Here is a 13,399-nt window from a genome sequence, read left to right as displayed (position 1 = left end):
CAAGATTCATTACTTATTAAACAGTTTTACTTAAAAATCACAATCTTATAGTAGGATCACAGCTGTAGATAAGTTCTTCAGCACTTTCATCACTCAATAAGGCTGGTTCCAACAAAAGGAACATACCACATGGTTAACAATGCGTTTAAAAAACCATGGCCTGAGTACCTGGTGATCTAAACTAGTTTGAGTTGTGCTAATAAGACTGTTCCATTAAGTTTGTAAAAAGGTAAGTTAAAAATAAAGACTGATTCATTTTATCTACAGGCAAGTAACAAAATAAAGGCACAATTTAAAATACATTGTGAAAAATATAGAAAAACACAAATGGGCATCAACGATTTTTAATAGTGACCACATTGTTTGGGTTAATTGTTGAATGAAACTTTTGGTAAACGTACCTTTTGGAAGTTATCAAACTTCTTCTGTAGGATCTGGACTTGCTCCAAGTCCTCTCCCACCTCAGATGCAGTCACAATTGCTTCCTGGAAGACAAAAAAGGACAACGTATTTTTTTAATGGAAATAACAACAAATATTGAGTAAAGACTTTTATTTTGTAGCATTCCATTAGATCAACAAAAATAACTGAATAAAGACTTTTATTTTGTAGAATTCCATTAGATTCTAATTTTCGTTTCAATAAAAAAAATTAAAAAAAAACATTCATATGAAGAAATTGGAGAATTTCTTTTATAGAACATTTCAAGGGCCATGAGGGTGTTTTTGCCTCGGTCAAGGGCACCTCTATAAGGAATCAGAAATTTCTGTTTGGACATTTCAAAGAGCACCAAGGCAATGACCCCTGTGAAGTATCAAGGCTGTTACAACTTCACTGTTCAACAGTTTAGCACTTTATATTATTGTAGTGTTTTCAAAAGAAAATTAGGAACAGATCTATTGCTAATAACAATAATAATAAAGCATTGTTATGCGCACATATTCACCCGGCTGGGTGTTCAAGAACTAGTAATAGTAAGATTTCAAGTGCATAAACAAATTTATTTGTACCTTGTCTTTGATCCATTGCATGAGGTCATTAGCCTCTCTGAGGAGCATGTGACGCTTGCAGGATTCCTCCAACTTGTCTTTACGGACGTCAGCATTCTGCAGCAGGTCATCGTATCTGCATTAAACAAGTACATTAATAAATAAGTCTAAACTACTACTGATGATCTGGGCCCACCTTGATAGAGCTGCTTAAGCAAAAAATTCTGCTTAAGCAAAATAATCCATGCTTAGTAAAATCAGAATACTGGCCAGGACTCCACTCAATTGTTATGCTAAGTAAACAATAGCTCAATACTAGTCACAAGCAATGTATATAGCATGAAATTTTGGCCAGTAACATGTGTTAAATAAGCAAGCTATTTTTGTGCTTAACCAAATATTTTGCTTAAGCAGCTCTATGAAATTGGCCCCTGGCTACGGCTACCGACACTGCCCTTCAGTGTACCAACTAATGGAGCGAAAGCATTTGGGCAGCATTGACACTTACAGAATATCCACACATAGATACAAGTGTCGTGACCGAGCACCATACTCAAGCTCTGGTGTTTCTGATCAGTAGAGTGTGGGTTCAAACCCCTTTTGTGGGTGTCCCTGGGCAAGTTACTTTTACCATGTTTGCTTTGTCATTCCAATGGGACATGAAACAGTGGGTCCCGTGTACTAGAATTTATATTGCAAGTAAAAGAACACAGAACCCTCAACAGGGAAGGGCAGGGTGTGAGCCAAATGTTTCCGTTTCACATAGCAAGCACCCTTAATTACAAGTTTCTTCAGGCTTGGGAGCTAAATTGATTAAGTTCACTTATAAGACATCCTTGGTCTCAATACCAGAAACATGGTAAAGCAACGTAAAAATATATGAACAATTTTGAAGGTATTTAGCAATGCTGAGGGTTGGGACTTGATGAAACTTGAGTTTACACTTTCTAGTGGACTTTTATGTTAAGAGAACAAACATGCTCTTGTGTGTTTGAGTTTAACGGAGCAAATGTGTCACAGAATGGGGAGGGCGGGGCTTCCAGAGGACAGTCGGGTAACAATTCAGGTGACTTACTGTTTCTCAATTTGAGATTGTCTGGCTTTGATGCTGCCATCCTCTTCGGCAAGGTTAGCTTGGGATGCACTCTGGGCGGGGTCAATCTTCTTGACGTAGGCCGCTGGTACGAAACCCTGACGGTCGTTCACCTCAACCTTCCACCAGTCCTTGGTTGACAAAATATCAAATAAAAAAATAAAAATTAAAACCAACTATCCTACTCACTGTGAATGAAGATGTGTGTAACATAATTTAACTGTAGAAGTTTCCGCTTCATCGGTCGTAAAGTTTTGAAGAAAAAATCTGTTGTACATGCTAAAATAATTTTCTCTCACTCAGACACAATTTGTTTTTACCCCAAACAACAGCACCTCAGCAAGTAGTATTTGGAAGGTAGCATCCTACCATAATTATCTTTAAACCATGTAAGTTTAATGTAAATCTGTGGACGCTTGTGTTTCATGGATGTACAAACAGTACCCAAACCCTTTAAAGACACTGGACACTATTGGTAACTTGATGTATCACAATGTTTTATCACAATGTTTTATACCATCAACCTCTCCCCATTACTCATTACCAAGTAAGGTTCTATGCTAAAATTATTTTGAGTCATTACCAATAGTGTCCACTGCCTTTAAGTAGAGAATTTCTTGAAATAAGACCTTTAAGTATTGAGATGTTACCTTGTTGCTGCTGTTGAGGAGGACCAAGATATCGCCCTTCTTCATGGAAACCTCTCTTGGGCTCTTCTCAGTGTAGTCATAGAGAGCAACGACGCACTCCTTACCAGCCTCATCGCTGATTGGAACCTCTTGTTGCTATAGAAAAAAATCAAAGCATAAATTAGTAAACAGTAAGTGGAGGGTTTCACAGTGCAAACAAGTTGTTGCAAATCACAATCACACTTCTGAATGCATGCAAATGTTGTTCGCTTCCTAGTATCCTGTGATGTACAAACCCTATGGCGCCAAGATGCAAGTCTTTCTTAATTTTCTTGTAGGATGCATACATACAACATTACTTCACACCCTCTAGTAGTTATAACAAGCAAATATTTTGTTGTGTAAATGTTACCTTCCCCCACCCCCAATAAACAAACATTTCAAAATTAAATAACATTGAATTGGTATTGAATGTGGATCTAATGATACACTATACATTATGTTTAGAGTGAAGACAATGACAATTGATTTTTGAAATGATTTATAACAACATTGGTGTGTGATCACATATTTTACGAGAATGTCTGAATAATGAATCTATACTAAATAAAATCAAAAGTTCTTCAAATAAAAAGTTTATCCTAATCAGTCATCATGCATTCATGAACATCAATTTTGAACACTACATGTTGCTATGATACTCTCATTACAAAATTGCATCAATTGCTAAAAAACAAATATTGAAATGCAGGTGATGAAGACCACTGTGATGAACATTTGGTTTAAAATGACGATGCCCAAAATGTCCCCATGAATCGTTTGATCACTGATTTCTCACTGGTACATGTATCAACTGATTTATATGGTGAAGACAACTCAAGGCTCCTTATGACGAGCCTTGGCTTTAAATCAATCAAGGAAGAAGACTAGGTGTTATTCTTCAAAGGCTGACCTGCAATATCTTCGACTTTAACATGACCACAGCACCACAGGTCCAAAGGCCCGAAGTCAGTGTTTTTAGCTTACGGCCGGTAAACCTACAACCAGATAATTCTGGCAATCTTGTTGATTTTTTTCACCAAATTGGACCCCTGCTTAAATCAATCATGTACGAAATCCATGCATAATTTATCAACGGCCGACAAGCAAAGTCATGCAAGTTCATGTACATGAAAATACATTGGTATCTTGGAACTCTTTCCTTTATATTAAAACCCTCTTTCAAACTGTCCTTTATGTTATTGTTTAATTTTTGGGGGAGGGGGGCACAAAGGCCAGGACCGGAAGAAACAGAAGCAATAATGGCCGATGTAATGTTCCGGGCTTGTTGTGGAAGGTCACTTTTACATTCTGGAGAAATGACACAAAAAACCTGCTGAATCTGATGAAAATGACTATGACAGGACGTCTATGAAGAAGTGTACCAGCCTTATATAGACTGTAACCATTTTGCAACCATTGTTGTCAAGTTTATTGTGTCCTGAAGTAATCATGGCAACTGACTAAGAAGTCTAGGTGCCAGACTGCTTGGGCATCCAGCCTCAATTATATTTTGAAGAGACACATTGCATACGACATAAGCCCAAAAGAGTCCCCTAACAGAGGTCAATACAGAGCTGTCATTGGTTGAAAGTCCTGCACAGCGTGTACACATGTTGTACGCTTCCTTTGTTTGACATCAAGATGGTGACCAATGCAATTGGTCTATTGATAAAAACCAATGGCTTCAAAATGATAACAGTCTTTAACCTGATAGTTGGATTGCACTGCGCGTCATCAACCGCCATACTTGATGTATTTTACGTGTGAAAAGTGCATGCGTGAATGCGCTGCGCCTGACTCTTGTGCACTTTTTGCGTGTACAATACATCAAAGATGGTGATCAATGACGCGTATTGCGACCAATCAATCCTTGGCATAATGCATCCAATTCAAATATATATTGTGTACATGCTATCATACATGAACAAAGTTGCTAATCAGTATTTTCTGCTTAACAGCTTTAAGAAATTGGACTGAGTTATAACCTGACTGGTACACTTCATTAACGTGTAGACATTTGATATGAGTCAATGCTGCATTGCCACTACATAGCAATAGCTTGCACTTTAATAGCTAAACATTCCTCAATGCACTCATGCCGTCTAGCAACAACTTACGTTTCCGATTAAAAAGCGAGCCGTAGAACGGGGTGGCTCATACTGTGAGGAGAAGCCAAGCAAACAAGTACGACCACGGCAGAAATATGCCATGTTTAAGGTTAGGATAAGGAAACAACACAGGCAAAGGGGTACATAAAACAGTAGGGGGCTTCAGTGTACAAGCAGTTTGTGTTTACTTCTAAGCATTTCATTCACTGGGAACATTCACAAGCAAAATAGGTTTAATTTCATCAGCATTTTGGGAAATTTGGGAGTCATTTTGTTTTTCAGGCAAGCGGACTGGTAAAGCTTTGGTTACTGGTAAGCAAGCACATTTAGATATAGAAAAGTTTGCGGTAACACCATGTAATAACAATCTCTAAATGAGTTGGGGTGGTTCTGAAAAGAACCGTTGGATTAACTCGACGTTTCGATCAGTATGCTCTGATCGTCTTCTGGAGAATGCTGGAAGCACATTTAGAGCATTATTATTTGTTTTTGTTTTTTTTCACCGAGGATAAACAAATCTCATTTGTTTACATCCTTATAACCAATGTGCACCAATGTGCATTGTATACTCTGTACTTTCACGAGTTCTGAATAGTCACAGAAGACATAATATACAAACAGACAGAATCAGTTAGGAAAAGTTTATAGGAGACAAGATATATTGGGACAATAGATTTGTTTACATATCTCGGAGACAGACATTGAAAATATACAAAACAGAAAATAGACAACCTGACACCCCAAAGTCCTGGAGGTTTTAAATTTAAGTCCCACGCCACTCAATATTGACTCATTAAAAGAACAAGGTTAAAAAAGTAAAAAGGGGACCACAGAGAGTGTTGTTAATTAAATTGTATGGATAAGAAAAGGGATGATTGTAAACTTACCCGACACTCTTCGGCCTGCTTAGCGAGGTTCTCAATGGTCCAATGGTAGGCTCTCAGATCAGATTGCAATGCTTCATGTTTCTTCAACAGAGACTGTTTGAATGGGAGAAAAGGATTTTAGTGATCAACTTTCTGATGGATAATAAGACAGAAGTCGTTAACCATCTTACAACGGCAGGATTTGAACGGCAGTTTAAGAACAAGTCACTACTCTTTTATTCCCATTCATAAATGCCCTTTTGTTTAAAAGGCTTAATAAAGTATGAAACTCTGTAAAACATAAAATAATTTGTTTAAAAAAAAACTTGTTAACAAAGCTGTAGAGAAAACAAGACCTGGAATTACGATGTTGGATGCGTAATCATATAAATAAATAAAGAGTGCGTACGATTAACTTCCCTGGGTCGACCCCGATCTGCCCCTGGTACGTTCGAATAGCTTTGACATCATTCCAGGGGCTCAACCAGGTCAGCCCCAAGTGTCCTGCTTGTGGAGTGGGTCACCTGGGGCTGGGCCGAGGTGCATTATGAGAGCGTGAGTGGGTGAGTGACCTTTAGATTAGCTCTTGTCAGGGGCTCACCCACGTGAGCACCACAGGGTCGACATAGGGAAGCTAATTGAACGCACCCTTTGTGTATTTGATTGAAGTTACTAACCTCAGCAGTGTCCTCATCTTTGCCATAGTCTTCACTAGTGACAATTGGTTCCTTCTCTTTCATCCATGATTCTGCCTCGTTAGCATCAGCAAAGTATTGCTGGGCCTCCAGAGAGTCATCTAAGTCATCCTTACGCTTGGCCGTCTTGTCCTTCAGGTTCTGCCATTTCTCCTCCAAGTTGTTCACTTTGGACGCTATCTCCTCGGAGTTGAAGTGTTCTGATTGAGTTTGAAAGTAACAAGTATTTGATTATGTTTTAAGTACACCTCGTAAATATACTATTGTTATTAACATTTTTATTTCATTTCACTCCACAAATTCAATAAAATTACACACGAAGAAGAAACACTAAAACGTCAAATATATTTGGAGCAGACTACAGCGACGAATAAAATGAAAAACGACGCCATTGCAGATGGGAAGCACACTCACATTGCAGATTGCGAAGCACACTCACGGGTGCTTTTCCTGTCCACCTTAGTGAGAGTCAAACTGTGTAAAAACATGTGCAGAAAAGAGTGGACACCCAAAATGACACGCATTGCTCAGAGGTGCAAGGGGGGCTATAGAAATCAATAGACCCCCCTCGCATAACGCGAAATGCTACAAGTCTGTCGAGGTCAAGTACATGTTTTGACAAAAACAGCTATCATCCAATGATCTGCCTCCTTTTGGCCTCTGAGAGTGTGACGTTGTGTGACGTTGTGAGAGTATGAAGTTATCTAAATGTTCAGACAGGCATTAATGACGAGCATAAACAGCACCATTACCAAGCTCACTAAAATCAAAGGAAGATCGACTGAGAGTTTTTATTGCTCAAGGGGTCCAGAAAAATCTAGAAAAGTCTCACACAGACCTCAAATAAGAAGTTTATCCTCACCTTCATCAACCATCTCCCGGCCGATCTTACAGACGGAAGTGATCCTGGGCTCATGACCAGAAATCTCTGTTTGCAGAGCCTGGTGTTTCTTAATCAGGTTCTGGACACCGATCAGGTCCCGGCCTCTGTTGGTAGATCCAGCAATGGGTTCCTTCTCCCGGATCCAGGCTTCTTCGTCGTCGATGTCTCGAAGGAATTGGTGGAAGCGATAAGAGTCATCTAGCTTCTTCTTGCGGGCAAGCAGTGGTGCCTGGGTATTAATTAAGATTGAATGGTAACAATTAATCTCAACCGGGATGATGTACTCTGATACAAGCTTTCTACCATCATTATCTTTAAACCTTGAGTGAGTGAATGTAATTCTGTGGACGTTTGTGTTTCGTGTTGTACAGAAAGGTGCCCAAGCTAGTAATACTTTTAGGGGAGCTTTCTACGATCATTATCTTTAAAACTTTTAAGTTAAATGTAAATCTGTGGATGTTCGTGTTTTGTGTCGTACAGAAAACTACCCAAACCCTTTTTAGGCAAAAAGAGTAAAATGTTCACATACCTGCAGGGCCTGGTAGCGCTGTGTCAGGACGACTTCCTTCTCAACGATGGTTTCCCGATCGAAGTGACCAGCCTGGGCAAACTGCTGGCTCTGTGTCTGTGACGCTACGATACGCTCTTCAAGCTGTCCAAGCTGGTTCTCCATCTCAACAACCTTCTTCTGCATGGATTGTACAGTTCCGATATCCTACAAGAAAACAAAAAAGTTGATAGAATTTAACGGCACTAGACACTATCGGTAATTACTCAGACAAATGTTAGCATAGAAACTTACTTGTTAAGAAGCAATGGAGAGCTGTTGATATGTAGTATTAATATAAAACCTTGTGAGAAACGGCTCCCTCTGAAGTAACATAGTTTTTCTCACTCAAATAATATAAGACTTTAGATGAAATCTTTTATTTTGCAACTGATAGCACATTTTTTCTTTCATTATTCTCTTGCACCAAGGAAACCATTTGAGCCAATATTTGCACAGGTTTGTTATTTTAGGCATATGTTGGATCACACAAAGTGAGAATACTTGTCTTTGACAATTACCAGACGGGTCCAGTGTCTTTAGGTCCGTAGGAAGAGCAAATAATTAAAAACCTAAATATAATCTAGAACTATTTATTGTTTTGGGGAGTAATTTGATTGAAAAACAGAAAAATCAAATTGTTGTTTATATTTATATTTATTTCTTAAAATTCTATGTTTTGTATCTTTGATGCACAATGGAAGGCAATTTTCATGTGATGTGAATAATAAATTGAATTGAATTGAATTGAATTGAGTTACTGGCCCTGCTGGATAGAGCCCTCAGAAATTTCCGGGCCCTTGATTTAATGAAATTCTTACCTTTCCAGGGTCGTCAGACTGCAGGAGTCCATCCATCTCAGTCACATAGGATTGGATCTCAGCAACATTGAGACTGTAAGCAAGGGCCTGGGTAGCTTCCTGAAGACGAACAGCTAAAAACGAGAAGATAAAAAAAAATGATTTCTATAAAAAACACCCTTTTCATCATCACTTTCTTCCTACAATTTTGAGGAATGTAGTCCAATCCATTTTTCTCGAACCCGGAAGGCATGAACAAATTTATTTCCCATAACTCCATTGCTTCATTTTGGTCAATCATGGCAAGAATAGCACTGTGTTTTTATCATCACATCTCATATCAAAGCGTTTATTTTTTGTTATTGAACAGGATAAGTAGAGCTATGTTTTGAAATTCAGAAACCAATTCACTGTTGCGATAAAGCAGCAATAAATATTCGGTTTGCGGTAACATCATGTGTGTATCTACTTGCCAGGTAAAGTTTATGTTCCTTAGAGGACTTGACTTGCTGTATATTCTACTATCATGAAGTAAATTTTTTTAGAATTCGAGAGACTTATCAGTTAAGAACTGTCCTGCTTTTTAACACTACCTTGGCAGAAGGTTGAACATTGGCCGGGACTACTACTTTAGCTTAGTGGATCAAGGGACTAAGGGACCCTTCCCATGAAATATGCTAATTACATTCACGCATGCGAACATACCCTATTGGTTGGCAAATGCCATAGAGTTGGGCACTAAGCAGACGCGCAATTGCATCTGCGTCTCGCACCTATTAGCCGTGTACAAAACAGCGCGATAGTCCATCATTTTGCCAACCAAAATGTATGTGTGCAAGCGCTATATGTGCAATTTACATATTTCATGGGAAGGGTCTATTGGTCTCAACATCTCGACTTGCTTGCTCTAGTCATCGTCAGGAGACTGTAACAAAATGCTTGTTGGACTTACTCTTAGTCTCTGTCTGAGTAATCAATCCACTCCACAGCTCGTTCAGCTCAGCAAGACGGCGCTCAATCTCAGGCGACTCATAGTGCTCCTCAGCAATCATCTCCTCACCCTGATCACGGACTGAGTCAATACGAGCTTGATTAATACTCAGCTCAGACTCGAAGGCCTGGTGGCGCTGGTGCTTGCCGGTCAGGTTGGTAGGATCCTGGAAAAAAAAATTGGTTAGAACAAGAGTGTTTTTTTAAACCTTGAGAAGAAATCGTTGCTATAGAAATATTGTTACTCAATGGCAAAAATGTGTAGTGGACCAGTTCAGAAGCTACGCACATTTTCAAGACTTTAGCTGGTAAAATGAAAGGCCAATAAGGCAATGGCCCCTGTTGCCCTCGTCTTGGCCTTGTTGCCCCTTCAAAAGTTGACCACAGAGTTTAAGATTTTGCAAGGAAAGTGCCCTTTGCACAAATAGAAATGGCCTTTCCATCTCCAAGATAAAACTCCAGGCCTGAAATAAATGTACGACCTACCCTGTAGGATTCATCAGAAGTCTGTTTAAGCTTTTCTCGGATCCAGCCTTCCACCTCGTCAGCATCTCGGTCAAACTGCTGGTAGCGATAGGAGTCCTCAAGAAGACGGCGGCGAGCGTTTGCTTTCTCGATCAGCTCCTCACGACGTTTAATCAACTACGCAGACAACAAAGTTAATGCGAATTAGAAACTGAATGAGTATTGGGCCCTGTACATTGAATGAGCATCTTATTCTTCACATCCACTGCTGAGTTGTTGTTTTTATAAATAAGAGTGTTGTGAACCTTGCTTGAAATATTATAGAAGAAAATATAATATTTTACAGCAGCGGAGTAATTTTGTTTTTTCTGAGCCAACCTTGAAGGAGTGCAAAAAATACAGTTTTAATTTGTTTCAAGTAATATAGTTTATGGCCTGACGTGAAGGCTGGTTTAGCCTTTGAGAAAGACTCTGTTAGGGTCAAAACAACTAACAATTAAATAATAAGAATAACTTATTGAATTTATATCGCTCTCACCAGAACCAGCCTGTTTAAGGGCGCATAACAATGAAAACAAAAACATCTACTTATTAGCCCCCTGTACTATATTAAAACAATTTGTTATTCCTTACCTCATCACGACGCCTTCTCACATCTTCTGAGGCATAGTGGTCGCTCTCAATCAGTTTGGTGGCAAAGTCATCAAGGGCCTGATTAGGAAAAAGATCAAGTTGAAACACAATGTATTGGTTGATGTTTTAAAAGTGAGAAGAGTTAATACACAAAGCTACTCAATATACATATTCTTTTCCAAATAACTACTTGGGTTTAATTTATCTTTTTAGAATGTTTTATGAAAAAAGTACCTTGATCTTTTCCTCCTGTGCATTGAGAGACTTTTCGAAGTCGTTGTGTTTCTTGATCAACGCCTCGACTGAATCGATGGAGTCACCAAGATCTTCATTGCTCAGGAAAGCCTGATGAAAACAAAACAGAAATATTACATTAATCAAATGTCTTAATCAATTGAGTCACCAAGATCTTCATTGTTCAGGAAAGCCTGATGTTAAAACACTTTTAAAATATTCAATATTGAAAATAATCACCAGATGATGAGCTTGAACATGGGTAAACATATCGGGAAAATACAAAAATTAAAACAAAGTCAATACCCACAATCACAATATTTACAGAGTTAAGTTTTTTTGAGTAAAACCTTATTTTGAGGGCGATCAGGTCCAAACTAATGATACAACTTTAAGGCCTCAGTCTTAGGATCGTGCCCAAGATTTCCATCGCACTACCATCTCGCGACCATCGATGACCGACTATAAACCATCCTTTAAACCTGCGAGTAGTAACACAACTACATTTACAATTCAAGGTTTGTTATAACAATGTCAAAATACTGTTCCACCCGCAAAGTTAATTCTGCATGAATAACAAATTTGAAGCCTAAAAATATAAAGAAGTGAGACGTTTTAACTAACATCCCTTCAACCAACTATAGTATGCGGTCCTTCTTGTACTTTACACAATAAAAATTCCCCCTTTGGCAATATTCCTAGAGTACTGTATTCACCTCTTGTTTGGCCATCCATGTGTTGGCTTGTTCAGTATCTCTATAGAATAGCTGTAAATCCATACACTGCTCGTACTGTACACGTCGCTCTTCCCATAGCAGCTCTAGGCTTCTCTTCTCCTCAGCAAGGTTCACAAGCTGCAATCAAACAAGTCAAGAATATTTACAATTTCACAAACCATTAATATATTTTTTTTTTTTTTTTGTCACCACCGTGATGACTTGATGAGTCGTGCCCGTCTGTCTCAGTGAGGAGGTTTGTAATGACCAACCTTTGAAGAATACAAAGAGTTTGAGGTAAACTTGTCTGTAAAAGATCTCACCTTTTCCTTGACCTCATCGGTAGCGGGGTGTTGTGTGTCGACCAGCTCTTGGCCTTCATCTGCACAAGCTCGGAAGTTGTCATCGTGGGCATCAATTTCTCCCTAAAACAGAATAGAGTAAAATTCAGTATAAATAACACACTGGATAGATGATAGAGTTCAATTACAGATATTTAGATGTTTGTAATTCAGTTCACAAAGACTGCATTAGAAATTAGCTTACTTGATAATCAGTGTTCTATTGAAAAGCATTGCCTATCTAATTATGATATATGGACTACTGATAAAACTGGTGGACCAGTGAAATAATAATAATAGTAACCGTATTTATAACGCGCCTTTTGCCAAAGGATACAAAGCGCCAGGTATTATTACTGCAAGGAGTGGTACGAAGTTTAGGATATAAGACCTAATCCTTAAGCACCATGTAATGGTTTACAAGGTGCTGTGGCGCAATATGCTGCCAATCCGGCCAGACACACCGGGGCGAACCCCTTCTCTTTACGATAAGTGCACTGGGTTCTTTTACATGCGTTTACACAACACATGGGATTAACGGCTTTACGTCCCATCCGAAGGACGATGCAATGGTTAAGTGTCTTGCTTAAGGACACAAGTGTCATGGCTGGGGATTCGAACCCACACTCTGCTGATCAGAAACACCAGAGTTTGAATTCGGTGCTCTTAACTGCTCGGCCACGACACTTCCACAAGCTAACTGATTCTGCTGGCTAAAAAGTTTAAGAGCAAACCCTCCCGTTGAGTCATTCAATTGTTTTGCCTTTTAAGAATGTGAACAACCTACCTGGTTTTTATAGATGCTATTTGTGCACATTGGGTAAACATATTACCTGGTAAGTCTGCTGCCACCTACCAACCCAACGTCTCCAATTATTTTGTCTTTTGGGATAATTAAAAATGTGAACTACCCACCTTGTGTTCCTGGTGACGTTCCATCAGTGCCTCGGCACCTGGTACATCCTTAGCCAGCTCATCAGCGCTGATCAATGCCTTCATGTCATGCACCCAGGTAATCAGGTCACGGTAGTCGGCAACAAACCGCTGCAGTTTGTTGGATTCCTCCAAGCGAATGCGACGCTCGTCGGCCTGTGAGAGGAAAAGAGTATTGTAAAATTATACCCAAACAAGTTCTGAGATTGTTTAACTAAAATGTTACGGAAATCATCATTGAAAAAATAAAGCACTGAAAAAATACTACAAGAGTTGAATTCATGTGGAATATCAATCAGGTCAATATTGTCAGGCAGAATATCTGGGCCCAATTTCATAGAGCTGCTTAAGCACAAAAAGTAGCCGAGTACAACAAAAATATGCTAACCAGAATAAGGTTACCAGCCAAAGTACAGCGTCACATGTACAACCTGC

The 13,399-nt window shown here is 39.1% G+C and overlaps 1 protein-coding gene across 7 annotated transcripts in view; it reads right to left on the bottom strand.

The window, feature by feature from the left end:
- The window catches only part of LOC117303036 (spectrin alpha chain, non-erythrocytic 1-like), a 53,677-nt gene that overhangs the window by 25,767 nt on the left and 14,511 nt on the right, over positions 1-13,399 (bottom strand). For all 7 annotated transcript variants that reach the window (XM_033787075.1, XM_033787073.1, XM_033787074.1 and 4 more), the window contains 16 exons: positions 12,947-13,120; positions 12,014-12,115; positions 11,691-11,828; positions 10,975-11,085; positions 10,741-10,818; positions 10,129-10,284; positions 9,605-9,809; positions 8,674-8,786; positions 7,835-8,020; positions 7,285-7,534; positions 6,405-6,622; positions 5,749-5,841; positions 2,733-2,867; positions 2,065-2,213; positions 1,011-1,125; positions 402-485 (listed from right to left, as the gene is read on the bottom strand). In XM_033787075.1, coding sequence (XP_033642966.1) covers positions 402-485; positions 1,011-1,125; positions 2,065-2,213; positions 2,733-2,867; positions 5,749-5,841; positions 6,405-6,622; positions 7,285-7,534; positions 7,835-8,020; positions 8,674-8,786; positions 9,605-9,809; positions 10,129-10,284; positions 10,741-10,818; positions 10,975-11,085; positions 11,691-11,828; positions 12,014-12,115; positions 12,947-13,120 — 2,307 coding nt within the window. The remainder of the gene's footprint in view (positions 1-401; positions 486-1,010; positions 1,126-2,064; positions 2,214-2,732; positions 2,868-5,748; positions 5,842-6,404; positions 6,623-7,284; positions 7,535-7,834; positions 8,021-8,673; positions 8,787-9,604; positions 9,810-10,128; positions 10,285-10,740; positions 10,819-10,974; positions 11,086-11,690; positions 11,829-12,013; positions 12,116-12,946; positions 13,121-13,399) is intronic.

The sequence above is a fragment of the Asterias rubens genome, chromosome 19, assembly GCF_902459465.1.
Source record: "Asterias rubens chromosome 19, eAstRub1.3, whole genome shotgun sequence".
NCBI classification, from domain to species: domain Eukaryota; kingdom Metazoa; phylum Echinodermata; class Asteroidea; order Forcipulatida; family Asteriidae; genus Asterias; species Asterias rubens.
The sequence above is the reverse complement of the archived record's forward strand: the minus strand, read 5'-3'. Positions and strand labels throughout refer to the sequence as shown.